This window comes from Elephas maximus, chromosome 2 (genome assembly GCF_024166365.1).
Source record: "Elephas maximus indicus isolate mEleMax1 chromosome 2, mEleMax1 primary haplotype, whole genome shotgun sequence".
NCBI lineage: Eukaryota > Metazoa > Chordata > Mammalia > Proboscidea > Elephantidae > Elephas > Elephas maximus.
In genome coordinates, this window is record NC_064820.1 from 44985143 (window position 1) to 45002941 (window position 17799).

The 17799-nt window shown below is 40.7% G+C and overlaps 1 protein-coding gene across 5 annotated transcripts in view; it reads right to left on the bottom strand.

Annotated features, from left to right (window-relative positions):
* FYB1 (FYN binding protein 1) overlaps positions 1-17799 on the bottom strand; it is a 185662-nt gene that overhangs the window by 108672 nt on the left and 59191 nt on the right. For all 5 annotated transcript variants that reach the window (XM_049862759.1, XM_049862737.1, XM_049862752.1 and 2 more), the window contains one exon: positions 12263-13424. In XM_049862759.1, the coding sequence (XP_049718716.1) occupies positions 12263-13424 (1162 nt within the window). The remainder of the gene's footprint in view (positions 1-12262; positions 13425-17799) is intronic.

A 17799-nucleotide genomic window follows, 5' to 3' on the forward strand; every position in this document is an offset into this window, starting at 1 on the left:
TCTGGTAGAAATAAAAGCTACTCTTCAGCATTCCTGTTTCTTAAGGATCTGTGCTTACTAGGCTCTTATTCCAAAGTGGAAGAACTTGCTCCTATACTTCTATTGAGATTGACCAGACTCTTCTTGGATATATTCTGATCATCAGTAGTCCATTTCTAGTAACATAATGGCTATCAACAGCAACATAAAATAAAACCACTTCCTCCCTCATGGCCATCTCTTCCCACTGACAGCTTCCGCTCTCAAATGAGATGGGGAGGAGGCCTTTGAATAAAAAACTTATGTTTGGATTAAGTCCGTATAAGGAAAAACAGCTGCTATCAAGTTTATTCTGACTCATGGTGACCCCATGTGTGTCAGAGTAGAACTGTGCTCCGTAGGGTTTTCACTGGCTGATTTCTTTTGGAAGTAGATTGTCAGGCCTTTCTTCTGAGGGGCCTCTGTAGGAACTCAAACCACCATCCTTTCAGTTGGCAGCTGAACACTTTAACCATTTGTACCACCCCAGGACTCTTGTGTTTCCTTGGTAGCTCAGAATTCAGCAATCTCTTTGGTCTTCACACTCTTAAAGCTCAGTGTTTTCCGTGGCTTTCTCTGACAGAGTTCATTGACCCCAAAGAAAGGAGATTTATGGTGATGGTAGAAGGAATGGAAAAGAATAAAGTTTTTTAAAAGAATCACAGCTTAGGAGATAAGAAAGGAAAAAGGCCATAGAGGGAGTGGTAGAATGTCCCTTGCTAGGTTTAGTAGCACAGGAGGCCTCATCTTGTCATACTCCACCCAAATAAGAGGAGCACTAGATAATCACTCAGGTGTAGTGGAGAAAGCAAGAGTTCCCCCACTGGTAGATGGAGATCTTGCAAAAGATCTAGAAAGCACATCTGGTTGCACTCCACTCAGCCAGAACGCTATAACTTCTCCCCATGAGGAATAAGAACCCAAGCTTGAGAGAAGTCAAAGGTATCCCCTTCCTACAAAGGGCGAGGTTCTCTGTTCGTTAAACTGCTTACCTCATTGGGTCTAGACAATTCCCTTTAATTTAGAGAAACATGGATGACTACAATGTACTACTATACAGACTTCATTCTTCTTCCACTTAAAACTTCTTCTGAAACATAGCTGAGGAGCAAGCCACAGTTACATCCGTGTGCGTGTGCGCGTGTGTGCGTGTGCTTTCTCACTCAATCTAGATGAACCAGAAGCTAAAGGCTGCAGAGCAGGGAAAAGCAGTGGCCAGAGGTGAGCTGCAGTCTAGATCCTCAATAACTGAGGGTAAATAAGGCACCTATACCTCCGTCTATTTTAAGATGACAGTTTGGAAGAAAAACAGAAAATAGGGTATTGTTTGGGATCTTAAAATAAACCATAAAGGGGGACTGGAATTCATCTTCTCTTGATATAACATAGGCCTTTTTCTCCACCTAATAAAATTGAATAACTTTTATTCCAGAATAAAGTGAAGAACCAAAAACCAAACCAAACCAAAACCAAGCAACCAGCCAAACAACCAAAAACCCAAAGCTATTGTCTTTGAGTTGATTCTAACTCATGGTGAACCCATATGTTCAGATTAGTACTGTTCTATTTTTTTTTTTTTATAGGGTTTTCAAGGATGTGGCCTTTCAGAAGCAGATTGCCAGATCTTTCTTCCTCGGCCCCTCTGGGCAGGTTCGAACTGCCAACTTTCAGTGGGTAGTCAAGTACTTAACTGTTTGCACCACCCAGAGATTCCAATGCACTCCAACACTCCAAATACGCCTTGAATGTCTGCAATTATTTATTCGCCTTATTTTTTTGACAGATTTTTAGTTGCCTGGTTGTATCAATGGGCCCAATGCTTGGTGGGCAGTTTCGTTCTATTGTACATAGGGTCACTATGAGTCGGAGCCGACTTGCCTGCACCTAACACTACCACCACACAGGTTGCTTTTGAAAATCAAAAGAGCTATCTTATTATTCTCAGAATTATAAGAAAACCAAGAAATAGAATGGTGCCATGTGGTAAGGATCCTTCCCTACACCCCACTTCACCTCCACAGACCTATTGCCACCCCTGAAACAACACAGTCTCCATTGCCAGGAGAATGTCACTAACGGAAAAAAAAGCCCTTGTGGCAAGCAGTCGTGCAGCTGCGACTGTGTGGTCTGTTCTAATAAATACAAACAGCTGATACGACAATGCAGGGCTCTCACTTTTGGGGAGAAAAGAAACCCTTGTATGGTTTTTTGCTCAGATTTTTTTTTTTTTTAATGTAACCAGATGTCTCACCTTCAGTTACATTTCTGATAATATCTATTTCTATTGGGTGTTCTAGATGTTTTTTTCTAACTTTGATATGCCAGAAGGCATGAAGTATATAATCTTTTGTCTTTGGTGGCAATTTAAGCTGGAGGGAAATATGTTTCTTGTAAATTTATTTACTAATAGTTAATACCGTATTGACTGTATACTATAATACAGTTAAATGTCTCGAACTTTTAGACCCAATTTTTTTCCCTTTAATTTCCATATGCTGGAAACAAACAAACAATCTAGAGTTGAAGAATGGTGTCCAGAGCTCTAGAGTTGCTACAGCACTGTCACGATGGTACCTGCTCTGAAAGGATAGGAAATCTCCAAATATTTCTGTTACAACAGGTAGCTGGAGTTCTGCTCCTGAGGTATAATTTTACACTTCCAGCAACTGGAGTTACTCCCGTGTTATAAAAGTCAATTTCATTTCGTTTTGAAAACAAAAATATATATTATATATATATATATATATACAAAGAGAGGGTTTTCAGCATATGGACCCATCATATTCAGAAAACGTTTTCATCCAGGCCAAGAAGAGCTCTGAAGGCCAAATGCTTATTATGGAAATCCAATTTTTTTTTAAAAAAGGTTTTGTTTGACTTGGACATGATTTTAGCAGATTGCGTGAAGCAAAGCAGTTACTGCCCATTGAGCAGACTAATCATAACACAGACATTTGCCCCAATTTTCCTAGCTAGATTTTTCAAATTTTATTTTACTCTTGTAAGCATAATTAAAGATAAATCAGCCAAGAAAAAGGTGCCTTCTCTGAGCCAAAAGATCGGCAAGTACTTAATATTAGGTTTTTAGAATTTACTTTCTTTTTGCAAATAAATTGCAATTTTATTTTAATGCACTTTGCCTGTATGAGTTGCATGATTATTTCAGGAATTGAGCAATTTTATTCAAGTTTGATATATACTAAATAATATCATAATACATTTCATACTTTGAGGGCAAGTCAGCCATTGTAAAACAATATTTATTTATATTACAAGTGGCCATGTCTTCTTTGATATTGCATAAACGCTACTAAGATGATATCATGGCAGTAATTAGGCAATTTTTTCATATTTCTGTTATAAATATAAAGCCAGGTAGCTTACCTAACCACCACCCATCTGTCAGTTTGTCGTGCAGTGGTGGCTTGCATGTTGCTATGATGCTGTAAGCTAAGCCACAGATATTTCATATATCAGCAGGGTCACCCATGGTAGACAGGTTTCAGTGGAGCTTCTAGACTAAAATTAGGAAGAAAGGCCTGGCAATCTACTTCTGAAAATTAGCCAATGAAAACCCTATGGATCACAACAGAATACTGTCCAATACAGTACTGGAAGATGAACCCCCTACACAGTGGCCACAGCAGTGGACTTGAGCATACCAATGATTGAAAAGATAGTGCAGGACTGGGCAACGTTTCTTTGTGTTGTGGAAAAGGGTCACCATGAGTGGGAGCCAACTCAGTGGGAACTAACAATAACAACAACAAAGCTGCTAAATGGAAGGTTAGTGATTTCTCAGAAGTTTCAACCTAGAATGGAAGGAAGACCTAGAGGTCTTATGGAAAACTGCTTTCCCAGGGACCAAGGAAGCAAGAGAAATTGATTAGGCTTGGGCTGGAGTTAAACATAAGACTGGACACCTGCCATAAAAGTACACCAGGCCCCTGCAGAACCAGAGTTGAACAATGTGCTGGGCGCCTTGCTGCCACCGGGAGCTGAACCACACTGAGTTGAGTAGCCTTCCAATTCTGGTCCGCGGATCAGAGAGCTTGACCTCCAGCTTTTCAATCAGGGTTCTAAAACAGCCCCAGTGCTGTGAGAAGTTTTGGAGAAAGAGTTCTGGAATCAAATATATCTGGAGGAGTGCTGCTTTTTATGAACCTTGGTCTCACATCCCAAGCAAACAGTAGCACATTAATGCTTGGAGAAATCCTGCTGGAAAGAAACCTGCTTATACCCAAATTTCTAATGTGTACCTGAGCATATCCCTATAACAGCTTTTTCCTAAAATGGCTAGGAGCCGTGATTTGGAAAATACTGTCACACACTGATATAAAACCGTTTTCTACATGTTAATAGCTAATAAGGTCATTTTAAGAGGGCACATGTAAAAGGAAAACAAATTGAAAGAGAAAGACTATAGTTTCAAAGTCTGTGAAGGAAAATCTTATCCTCTCCCAGAAATGAGTTACTTGCTGGTGAAAACAGCCCAAGTACCTTTGGGTTCAGAACTGATGTAGACTAGATTAGCTAAGGTGACACACAAGTCTATGAGGAGGGGGTCATGTCACTCCGTCTCACATCATTTAAAAAACAAACCAATCAGTTATAGTAGAGTCGATTTTGACTCATAGCAATCCCGTGTGTGTCAGAGTAGAACTGTGCTCCACAGGATTTTCAATGGCTGATTTTTCAGAAGTGGATTGCCAGGCCTTTCTTCTGACGTTTCTGTGCGTAGATCCCAAAACTTCCACCTTTTGGTTACCAGCCAAGCATGTTAACTTAGTGGTTTGCACCACCCAAGAACTCCTCCGGCACCATTAGCCCTTTGCCAACGCCCTCTGGGACACTGGCTGTGTACCTTTAGCTGTCAAGATGCTGAAGTGAGTGAATGGAAAAGTTAGTCTTAGTTTCTTCCCAGCATTAAGAACAAGATCAGAAAAGAGGTTGAACAGAATAGTCCCTAGCAGTTTTCTTTTTTTACGAATTGCTACATACAAATTTGCTGTTCGGCCAGGGTTTCTTAATAACACAAACTTTACTGGTGAGGCAAACACATAGGTATTTGGGGAGACATCCTTTAATTACTAGTCCGTTATTAATTATTAGTACTGAATTGTGATTAAATTGACTTTTATGGCAGGGCAAACCTGAGAAACTAACAGGAATTTTTATTATTCCTGTGCTCCAAAGGATATAATGGGAAGGAAACTGGCTTCTGTCTTCATGGAGCTTTTAGTGGTGTTTATAATTAACCAACAAACAAAGCAACAACCAACAAACAACAACAAAGCATGTTTCAACCAAAGGACAGAGAAAAGGAGAGGAATGGGGATGTTTTGGGTTTCACCTATGCTAGATTTACTGTCCGGCAGCAGCCTTTATTTCAGGAGAGGTATAATGGAATTTGAGAACCACGAGGGTCAGCGCTGGCCCTGATTAGTCACATTATGGCTCTGAGCAAGTTACCGAACCTCTCTGAGCTTCAGTTTCCTCATATAATCCCTATGTCATCAGGCTCTTGGGAGGGATAGACAGGATAATACTATTCTCAATAAACAACACATATTTTAAATGGCTAATATATTGGACAAAGGCAAGAAAACATGGAGGATAAGTCTGGGGAACAGGTTTAAGGAATTGGATGTGAACTTGGAAAGAAAGGAATGAAGTACAGGGCTAAGAAAACAGTATTTACAGTTTTGAAAGACTACTCGATGGCACTGGGTTTTTTTTTTTTATAGCATTATTAGATGAAGCTTTAGTTAATTCAAACATTACTATAATTATGTCTATTAAAAAAACATAGTCTTCTATGAGTAAATCTCACCAGCAAAGCATTCTACTTTGCTCCAAACAGTATCTATTAAATCTCAGTGGATAAACATGTACTAATAGGACCTCAGAAACCCTGGTGTACTACAGCTGCTAATAAAAAGGTCGGCAGTTCAAAGCCACCAGGTGCTCCTTGGAAACTCCACAGGGCAGTTCTGCTCTGTCCTAAAGGGTCACTAGGAGTTGGGATCGACTCAACGGACATGGGTTTGGTTTTTGGTTAATAGGACCTTATTTTTATTAAAGCATATAGTCTTTTTTTCCTATCTCATTATAAGCAAATGTGTAAAATTTCTAATTAAACTATGCAGCAAATAGTTTCCTCAGAAGCTCTGTTATGGGAAAACGCATGCTTAGCCTGATGAACCTGGAGTGTATATTTGTCGGGGTCGGAATAAAGCTCCAAACTCAGAAAGCCTTCAGGTCTGCAACAGCTTACCCAGCAGCACTTTCCCTGGAAGTGACCCATCCAAGCAGTGATGGCTGATTGTGACTCACAGCAGACTGGGCAAATTTCGGTATTTCTTCCAAGCTGACAGGGATACACCCTGGAAACAATGACCTTGGAAACACTGATCTTGATGACACCAGTATCTTCAGATAACAGCCATTAATTCTGGCTTCAAGGTCTTCCTACACCTCTGTTTGGGTAAACCAAGTGACTTTCCTCAGTCTCAGTTGGTGGGAGGTGACAAAATCTGTAGGCAACCATTATCTAGTGCTACCTGGACATCACCTAGTGCTCTTTACCCTCTTTATGTTAGGGAGATGGAGGGAGCACAGATATAGTTTTCAGGTACTTCTGATGGCAAATATCTTTTTAGGCATTGTTTAACTCTTTGCCATGATTTTCCATGTATCATTAAGAAATTCACTTACTACACGTAGGATATATGGCACATGCAGATTCATGACTCCTAGAATAATCTTCATAATATAGAATGATGAAAAAATTATGAGACTGGGAATTAAGTTTTGATACTAATAAAAAAAATAAAATTATAGACCAAGCTCAAAAACCAAACCCATTGCTGTCAAGTTGATTTCTGATTCATAGAGATCAGCTGCCAACCAAGAGGTCTGCAGTTCGAATCCACCAGCCGCTTTTTGGAAACCCTATGGTGCAGTTCTACTCTTTCCTATAGGGTCACTGTGAGTTGGAATGGACGCCACAGCAATGGGTAAAATAATATACAGTGCTCACTTATAAGTTTTCACTATATCCCAGATGCTGTGTTATACACTTTAAATATTACCTTAACTATCTTATCTTAGAACATGAAATAAGTGGCATTATCTTCGCTTCTTTCAAATAAAGAAAACTTAGATGGAAAAGATAAAGCAATTTGCCTTAGGTTACACAGCTGATAAATAAATGCGTGGAGCTCAAAACCCGGGTCTACTCATTCTGAAGTTCACATTATATAGCAAAAACTCCCAGATTAGCCCCCGCTCTATTGGTAACCATTCTGTTGCTCTCCACGCTGTGTGCCTTGGTTTAAAATGGGATCATTAAAATTACCCACTTACTTCATGGGGCATCATGAGAATTAAGTGAGATAACATCTCCTAGAGTGCTTTGAAAAACGTTAAAATTGTGTGTGTATGCATTTGTAATGACACATACATATATATTCAATATAAATGCATTTTAAACACACAGAAAGCATGAACATATGCAAACACACATATCGTAGTAAGGCAGGATGATAAACGGAGAAAGCAGTGAACTTGGAATCTGAAGACATAGAATTGAATCTCAAGTATATGACCTTGGGTAAGTCATGTCTCTGGACCTCAACCTTCACTTGCAAAATGAGGGGGATGATTGCCCTTAATGACCCATAAAGCACCTTTCCCTTCTAACGTTCGTATATACCACACACCCGTATATTTTACATTTAGTAAGTTCCCACTCAGGGTAAATGATAGAATCTCAGAATTTTTTCTTTTGCTACACTGAAATTTACTTCTTTGCCAGCTACTCAACCTGCTATCCAGCTACCACGTAACATGAATACGTGCTTTCAATTTTGGTGTATTTTTAACCTTACTAAATGGAATGCTAAATTTCTTAATACTTCTAACATGATTTAGGAAAAGTGGCAATGAAGGAATTAGGGGTCAGCAGATTCATCTATATTCAGAAAACAAATACTTATTTTATGACATACAAGTAGTCCCCGACTTACAACATAATTGAGTTACGACAAACGGCAAAGAGGTGCTTGACTTACAGCAGAACGAGTCTATAGCAGAGTTGTTGCGATAGAACTCTGTTATAAGTTGGAGGCTACCTGTATATACATGGTTATTCTCTGCAACATTATTTCTGATAACAAAATTTGGGAACAATACAAATTGTTAAATCAATTCAAAAAAAGAATCAGTTGCTCTTTATTAAAATGTAGAAAGATATCCAAGATTCATTTTGAAAAGAAAAAAGCCAGAATCAGAGTACTGAATGCAGTATGCTACCACAGTGGTTAAGAGCTATGGCTGCTAACCAAAAGGACAACAGTTCAAATCCACCAAGTGCTCCTGGGAAACCCTATGGTCACTATGAGTTGGAATCGACTGGACAGCAAAGGGTTTTGTTGTGTGTGTGCGTGCGTGTGTGTGTGTGTGTGAAAAAGCAGGGAGATTAGGATCTACATATTTTTGTGTGTAAACATAAAGAAATGTTAAATGGACATATAAAAATCATGAAGAATGGTTTCTGTGGGGCAGAGGCTTGGAAGACTAAGCAAATGGCAGACAAGGCCTAAAAGGGCTTTCACTGTACACCATTTTATGCTACCTGTTTTTTGAACCAGAATGTAATTTCTATTAAAAAAGAAAGTTGTTTTCTGTTGTTGTTGTTGTTGTTATTCTTTGTTTGTTTGTTTTATGTGAATACTTTAAAAGGTTGTTATTCGGAAGTTAAAAGTCTGAATCAGATTGCTCTGTTCTGACACCAAGCTGAGGTTAGTTTAAATTTAGAGGGATGGTGTTGTGACTTATGGAGGGGTTGGTGGCCAGGGGTGGGGGTGGGTATATTGATGAGAGGATTTAGAACCTAAACTCAACAGCACCTGAGCGAATGTTGACTAGGGGAGGCACATCAGGTGGAGTGACAGTGTTGCCAAAGGGAAGAAGGATTGAATTACATTGCCCAGAAGGATGTACTGAAGTCTTTACCCCTGGTACCTGTGAAAAGTGACCCTCTTTGGAAATAGGGTCCTTGAAGCTATTATCAGTTAACATGGGGCCATACTGAAATAGGCAGGGTCTTAATTCAATATGAGTGGTGTCCTTATAAAAAGAAGTGAAGTGACACAGAGGCAGGCTTGGATGAAAGACAGCCATGTGAAGACAGACAGAGATTGGAGTTACATATCACAAGCCAAGGAACTTGTGGGGATACCAGAAACTGAGAGAAACAAGATCTTCCCCCAGAACTTTCTGGATGAGCATATCTCTGAATTAAGATTCCCAGCCTCCAGAACTGCGAGGCTAGAGTTTTAACCATCTGGATTGTGGCACTTCGTTATGGCTGCCCTAGGAAACTAATACAGAGCGCAAGGAAAAGCTTTGCCTACTTTGTAATTTTGCCTAGGTCCCTTGTTGTTTTACTGCCTTGAAAATCAGCTCAAAACAGATATTGCTGGACCTGCCTCGGTGGCCACTGTTCAGAGCCAGAAAGAGGACTTCATTCAAAAGTGTGACTTCAGACAACAGTTACTAACACCAAGCCTGGTAGTTAAGTGGAGGACATGAAAGAAAGCTTCCGGGGGATTTCTGCTTCACAGCAGAATGCTGCCACCCCACCATGAAGTTATGGCCATTAAATGAAGTTACGATAGTTAATTTTTTATCTGAGGTATGGAAGAAATATGTTTTAGAAAGTCTCATAAGAATAACAGTTTTGAGTTATGAGCCCAAATTGAAACAAGAAGATGACAGATGAGGAGGGGACACCACGTGTAATAAGGTTGAATCTTTCTACAAAATATATCATCACAGGGTCATTCCAAACTTGTTTTCCACAGGATAGAACCAATGGAGGATTTGGCCACTCATTTGTTTATCGACACGGAAATAATACTTATCTCAGGAAGATGACATATCACAAACCGTTTCTACAACACAACAAACAGACTCCCCACAGCTATGAGGCCTAGAATTGTTGCGTTGTTAGTTGCCCTGGGGTCAGCTCCGACTCATGGCTACCCCATGAACAAAATGCTGCCAGGTCCTCTGTCATCTGCTTTAATTAGATCATAATTTTGTAAGAGGAAGAAATGCCTCATAGTGGTATGGTGACTGGAAAGCGTCCCTTTCTTCCCACCATAAGCAACAGTTGCATATCATTTGCCCCAAAGATCAACCATTTCAGGGTATGACTGAGCTTACCTCTCATCACTAATAGGGTCCCAAAGCTTTACCAAACCATTCAGTATTGAATAATACCACATGGTGTAGTATTGTGGCAACATCTCTGTTAGCGAATTAAACTGTTTACCGAGAAGGAGACTAAGTCTGACTTAGTATCCTGGCTATTTGTTACTTTATGAATCAGAAAAGGTCAGAAAACTTTATACTGAGAAATAGAAAATCACCTAAATATACAACAGAAAGTGCCATTTCACAAGAGTCCTGTTCATCTCTTATTGGAATATTGGGTCTTAAGAAACATATGAGGAATTGTGTGAAAATTTAAAATCACTTAGAGGAGGGTTTCTTAAACCTGGCACTACTGATATTTTGGGCCAGATAATTCTTTGTTATGGGATAATTCCTGTGAATTGTGGGATGTTCAGCAACATCTCTGGCTACCCACTAGATGCCAATAGAACTCTCCAGTTGTGACAATCAAAAATGCCTCCAGAGAATATGGAAAGCATTATGCTGAGTGAAATTAGTCAGGTGCAAAAGGACAAATATTGTATGAGACCACTATTATAAGAACTCAAGAAATAGTTTAAGCACAGAAGAAAATATTCTTTGATAGTTACGAGGATGGGGAGGGAGGGGGAGGGGTATTCACTAACTAGGTTGTAGACTAGAACTCTTTTGGGTGAAGGGCAAGACAACACAGAATACAGAAGAGGTCAGCACAACTGGACTAAACCAAAAGCAGTTTCCTGAATATAACTGAATACTTCGAAGGCCAGAGTAGCAGGGACTGGGGTCTGGGGACCATGGTTTCAGGGAACACCTAGATCAACTGGCATAACAAAAGTATTAAGAAAACATTCTGCATCCCACTTTGGTGAGTGGCATCTGGGGTCTTAAACGCTAGCAAGTGGCCACTTAAGATGCATCAATTGGTCTCAACCCACCTGGAGCAAAAGAGAATGAAGAACACCAAAGATGCAAGGTCAATATGAGCCCAAGAGACAGAAAGGGCCACATAAACCAAAGACTACATTAGCCTGAGACTGGAAGAGCTAGGTGGTACCCAACTATGACCGATGACTACCCTGACAAGGAACACAACAGGGAATCCCTGATGGAGCAGGAGAACAGTAGGATGCAGACCTCAAATTCTCATAAAAAGACCAACTTACTGGTCCGACTGAGACTAGAGGGACCTCAGAGGTCACAGTCCCCAGACCTTCTGTTAGCCTGATACTGGAACCATTCCCAAAGCCAACACTTCAGACAGGGATTGGGCTGGACTATAAGACAGAAAATGATGCTGGTGAGGAGTGAGCTTCTTGGCTCAAGTAGACACATGAGACTATGTGGGCAGCTCCTGCCTGGAGGGGAGATGAGAAGGTAGAGGGGGACAGGAACTGGTTGAATGGACGCGGGAAGTACAGGGTGGAGAGGAGTGTGCTGTCTCGTTAGGGGGAGAGCAGCTAGGAGAACATAGCAAGGTGTATGTAAGCTTTTGTATGAGAGGCTGACTTGATTTGTAAACTTTTACTTAAAGCACAATTAAAAAAAAAAAATACCTCCAGACATTGCCAAATGTCCTTTGGGTTGGGGTGGGGCAGTGGGGAGAGGTGGGGAAAATTGCTTCTGGCAGATAACTTCTTACTGAGAGGTTTGCCCACCTTTTTGTGGAACTCTTTGTAGTAGCAACACACTTCAATCACATTCAACAGAAATGAAACCCAAGTAAGGAAGTAAATTAAATGCTGGTCATGAAGCAAATTCATTTATCAGTCAAATGTACGTATCTCCCCCAAAAACCAGCTCATCGGGGCGTTTTCTCACAGAATGCTCATATGGAAGTAAGGCTTCCTACCTTCTCAGACCTCCCACAGCAAAGAAAAAAAACGCCAAAGAAAATTCCTCACATACTCACGAGTACCAGTTATGGAATCATTCCTTGTCCATTTTTTCCCTCCAGAAGTTAAAACATTCTCTGCTCTGGAAAGAAACATACTAAACGGAAAACAAGACAAGAACTCACTGTTTCCAGAAGGAGTTTTTCGATATTTCGACAGGTCAACATTTGGTGGTCTGCTGGGTTTTGGTGGAGGGGGTCCCAACGTAAATAAGGGAGGCAATGGCTTCCGTTTGGGGACGGCTGGATTCTTGTCTCCCTTTTCCTCTGGGCTTTGGGCCCATGGTCCTCCCACTGTCAGCTTAGAAGGTCCCTTAGGGAACTTGGCCGGTGGAGCCCCGAGGGCTGACTCCTCCTGATTTATTTTGCTCAGGAAGATGTTCTTGGCAGCATCTATTTTCCTCTCTTCTTTTTTTTCTTCAGCATTTTTGGTGAGGCTGGGAGCCCCTCTGCTTGCTGCTGGTTTCAGAACCACTCCAGGGAAAGGTGAACTTGATGTATCACCAACTTGATCTTTATTTTCTGTGTCTTCCCTTGCTGGTTTTAAAGGGCCAGGTTTAGATTTGGTTCCTAGGGGAGCTAAGGGTCCTTTCTGTGAAGACACATTCTTAGTGAGGTTCTCATCTTCATGGGAGGCATCAGTACTCAGGGATGGCTTCTGGCCAAAGGCAGGTTTGGGGAAGAGGGGTTTGGGGTCGTGATCTTGAGAAGCTGACATAAACTTGCCTTTAACCCCAGCCAACTTTGTGGAAACTTGTTTCTGTTCATTTTCCTGGGCTGGAGGATTAGACCTGGGCTTTGGGCCCGGTGGCTTTAAGTCGCTGTCTTGGTTAACATTATGAGGCAATGGCTTATTCCCAGAAGGCCGGGGAAACACAGGTTTAGAATCTTCTTTGGGCAAGTTGATGGGTTTGGAGCCTATAGGTTTCGGAAATCCCATTTTCACCTCAGAATCTCTGTTTGGTGAGTTTGCCGGTGCCCCAAACCTTTGGTTGACTCCAGGAGAAGGCTTTAGAAATGGGGGTTTGGGCTCCTTGTCAGGCTTTTCCTCAGAAGAAGGTTTCACTCCCAAAGGTGGCTTTGGGGACCCAAATTTAGGTACATTGCTGGGTCCTGTGGGAGGGCTGGCATTTCCTTGGTTGTCGAATAAGTTCTTTTTTGCTTGTATTCCTGAAGATGGATTTTGCCCTGTGACTTTGAAGGGTCGGCTGTTGACTGAGACTTCCTCTGTGGGGTTGCCCCCTGTGTTAAACTTCGCCATGAGAGACTTCACATCTGCTTTTCCATCCTACAAGCACAGGGAACAAAAACTAGCTGAGAGACAGAAGTCTCACTTGCACAGTTTAAAATACTATACTTTAAAGGGTTTCCTGGTTTGAGGCCTGCAACGCTGCTGATTGGTTAGTGAGATATTGTAACACTTATCTTCCTCTATGGCAAAATGAGTTGTGAGAATTTTCTTGAAGGGGGAGGGCTAGTTTTGTGCATATACTTTTTTCTTTTGGTAGTCTTCGACTGACTTATTTATTTTTGCTTAAGTAATAACTTACCTTCTCCTTTTCCTCTTACTGTTTCTCTAGCTATTGTGTTAGATTTACTCTAACTTGATATATATATATTTTTATTTTACTTGAAAAATGTGGAAGTGGCTAACGAATGACTTCTTCCATATATTACAATTGAGGCTTTTAAATAGGAACAACATTAAAAAAAAAAAAAAAAAAAAAAACCTAAGCTCTGCTGACATTCAGGTTGGATGCATTAGACATAGACTCCGGTTTAACATCTCTCTCTGTGGTTTGCCAAAGCTTTCTTAATCCTATCCACATTTAAGTTCTGTTTGCCAACAGAGAGATATGGCAGAAAAACATGCTTGTTTTTGTAAGTACAGTGAAACCTGTGAGAGCTGGAAGCCTATAGAACTGCCTTGTTTTTCCGGCTCTCGCAAATATTCCGCCTTTAACAGAGTGCAGGCTTAGCACTTTTCTGTGGCTTTCTATTAGTGGGAAATATTTGAGTTTTCCTTCTCTGACAGATTTCCACTTTACACAGGTTCTGGCTTTTACAGGTTTTACTGTAATAAAATGGGTTTTCCTACTTGTTTTGTAACTGTGTAGTCCTGATTCAGCTATATCTAGACTTAGCCGGGAGAGTGTGTTCACTTGCAGAATTGGTCCTTTTCGGAGACTGTGGTCTGAAGGTACGCAAGGAAGATGAGGGGAAGCAGCAGGGTCTGGCTGGAAACCCCATTTCTGGAACTCTGTCTTCACCAGTCTGTTGCTTCTATAATGACATTTAGGATATCACTCTTTTTCAGAGGCCTGTTCCTAAATTTCTGCCCTTCTTGTCTAGAATTAAGATATTATGTGATCAACGATTTCTCTAAAGCAAAGATGAAAAGATGAAGGGACAGGGACACTAGGGTACTAGAACCAGAACAACCAGAACATGAAGAAAATGCTCACTCATTGTGAAAAATGAAACTAATGTCAACGAACAATTTGTGTAGAAATTGTCAAATGGAAACCTGATTTGCTGTGCTGTTACTGAAAACACAATAAAATATTATTTAAAAATATTATGAAGCAAAGATAGCAGGTAGTCACCTCTGTGAAAAAAGTCCCATTTAATCAGGGAGAATTAAAGGTGTGTTTGTTCTTCCTCTAAAAAAAGAAAAAAAAGGGTGTTGAAATTTTCCAGTTCTTTTAGGGATGCTTAAAAATCTAAGACTTAAAAAATAAAAAAGTCACCGAACACACACATGTGGCCAAGACAATTTGCTTTTTCATGCTTAAAATTCACCGAGAAAGTGTTTCCCTACTTCTCACTCTCACGTACTCCTGCTACACATCCAAACACTTCATCTTTCAGGGCCCCACTCAAATCGCACAAAGCCAGATCCTGTTCAGTGGCGAGAGTCGCTCCCTCTTCTGAACTTGTGTAGCATTTCAGGCACTGCTACACCCTCTCATAATAACAAGAACAGCCATCTAGTAGATAAATACAGGTGCCTAATTCTGCATCACGCACATAATCTATACCATCTCATTCCAGTCCTATAGCAATCATTAAAGGATGATGGCACTATGAAACTCCACTTCCCAGGAAAGAAAACTGAGGCTGAGACTCTAAGAGGATGTCATGGAAAGAACATGGGAACTTGATTTAAATCCTAGTTTATTAGAGGAGCCTCTTTTGTGTAATCTGTAAAATGGGAATAAGAACCCACTGGATTGTAATGTTCATTAGAGATAGATTCTGTAGGGTGCCTGCCTGGCCCACAGCATAGGCTCAATAAACGGAAACTCTTAGTGCAGGAAATGCTATGTCCCGTATTCAAGGGCTCATAGTAGCAAGCACAGGGATGCAAACTAAGGTCTGGGTATGGTTCCCAAGTTCAGAAACTATGTCTTCTTCCCCTTCGTACCCCAAACCACTTAGACCAGGGCCTGCAAGCTCAGAAGCCCAATACATATTTGAGTAATAAAAGTTGGCACTCAGCTAGGTATTGCACATAGTGATTTTTAAAAGAAATGGCACCCCTAGGAGTTTCTTTCCACACCAAACTACAGTGTGTGTTTATGGGAAGGGGAGTGGAGGTGGGGATGGGAGTGGAGGGGCAGGCAGCACAAGAAAACCAGATGAGAGCACCATTTTCCGGCTTGAATTTTGTACCTTTAATTTCCTACTCTAGATCCGAATCACTGAAAACATCTTGTTTTCCACCTTGTTTCCCTTTACCGCTTTCTATCCTTATGTTTTCCTCAAATCCTCAGACAATTCCTGAAGGTGACTGGCAGAAAGATAGCAGAACAAGGCAGAGTTGTTAAGTGTGATTTTCTCCAAGTGATCAAATTTTTAAATGACGATCTTTAAAGTTACATCCTAATCTTATATGAGTCTAAATGGAACCAACATGCTACTGGAAAACAGAGTTATTATGTTTGAGTGTCATCTAGTGGGTAGAGGTCAGGGATGCTACCAAACATCCTACAATGCATGGGCTAGCTCCACAACAAAGAATTATGTGGTTCAAAACGTCAACAGTTCCAAAGCTGAAAATCCCTGAGCTTTTCCTATTGCTCTCATATTGTTGAAAATACCTTTCCAGAGGCCTCCTTTTAATTTTTTTTTTTTTTAATAACAGACTATTCTCTGAAACCCACAAGTAACTGTATAGAAACTAAACAATGCAAAAAGGTTACCACTAGAGATTGTTTTAAAAGTTACATGTCTTTGGAAGCCTTTAATACATCTTGTAAAGCACACAAAAAATAAAGCACTTGTAAATTGTGGGTAACTAATGAGTGTAGAATTAATTTTGCAATACAGCAAGGGGAGAATAAACCACACCTATGAACGCCGTTATTCTTCCCTGGCCAGAGCTCATGGAAAAAGAGCGTCAAATAACTTCACTTGATTGTAAGTAATACTTTTAATCATGAGGGAGGCAGTAAGTGAACAATAATTTATCCAAAATAGTTCCTTTTTTAAAAAAAAAATACATTGATTAATTTTACCCTTTGTGAGTTTTCTCTTGTATTGTTATATTCAAGATAACACACTAATCTTGTTGTTCTGTGCCATTGAGTCAATTTTTGACTCGTAGTGACACCCTGTGACAGAGTATAACTACCCTATATAGGGTTTCCTAGTCTGTAATCTTTACGGGTGTCATAGTGGTTAAGAGTTCCAGCTGCTCCATGGGAGAAAGATGTGGCAATTTGCTTTTGTAAAGATTCGCAGCCTTGGAAACCATATAGGGCAGTTCTGCTCTGTCTTATAGGGTCACTATGATTCAGAATAGACTCCATGGCAATGGGTTTGGTTTTTGGTTTGGAACCTTTATGAGAGCAGATCACTTGGTCTTTCTTCTCTGGAGCCATTGGGGGGATTCAAATGGCCAACCATTCGGCTAGCAGCCAAACGCTAACTGTCGCACCAGCAGAACTTGATTTGTTAGTGCTGTCAGGTGCCGTCCAGTTGGTTACGACTCTTATTGACCCTACGTACAACAGAACGGAACACTGCCTGGTCTTGCAGTATTCTCACAATCGTTGTTACGCTTGAGCCCATTGCTGTAGCCGCTGTGTCAATCCATCTCATTGAGGGTCTCCCTCTTTTTTGCTGACCCTCTACTTTTTGGGGCAGTTCTACTCTGTCCTATAGGGTCGCTACAAGTCGGAATCGACTCGATGGCACTGGGTTTTTTTTTTCTACTTTACCAAGCATGACGTCCTTCTCCAGGGACTGATCCTTCCTGATAACATCCCCAAAATATGTGAGACGAGGTCTCTCCATCCTTGCTTCTAAAGAGCATTTTGGCTGTACTTCTTCCAAGACAGATCTGTTCATTCTTTTGGCAGTCCATGGTATATTCAATTTCTTTACCAACACCATAATTCAAAGACATCAATTCCTCGGTCTTCCTTATTCACTGTCCAACTTTCACATGTATATGAGGTGGTTGAAAACACCATGGGTTTGGCCAGGTGCACCTTAGTTTTCAAGGTGACATCTTTCCTGTTTAACACTTTAAAGAGATCTTTTGCAGCAGATTTGCCCAATGCAGTGCACCTTTTGATTTCTTGACTGCTGCTCCATGGGTGTTGATTGTGGATTCAAGTAAAATGAAATCTTTGACAACTTCAGTCTTTTCTCCG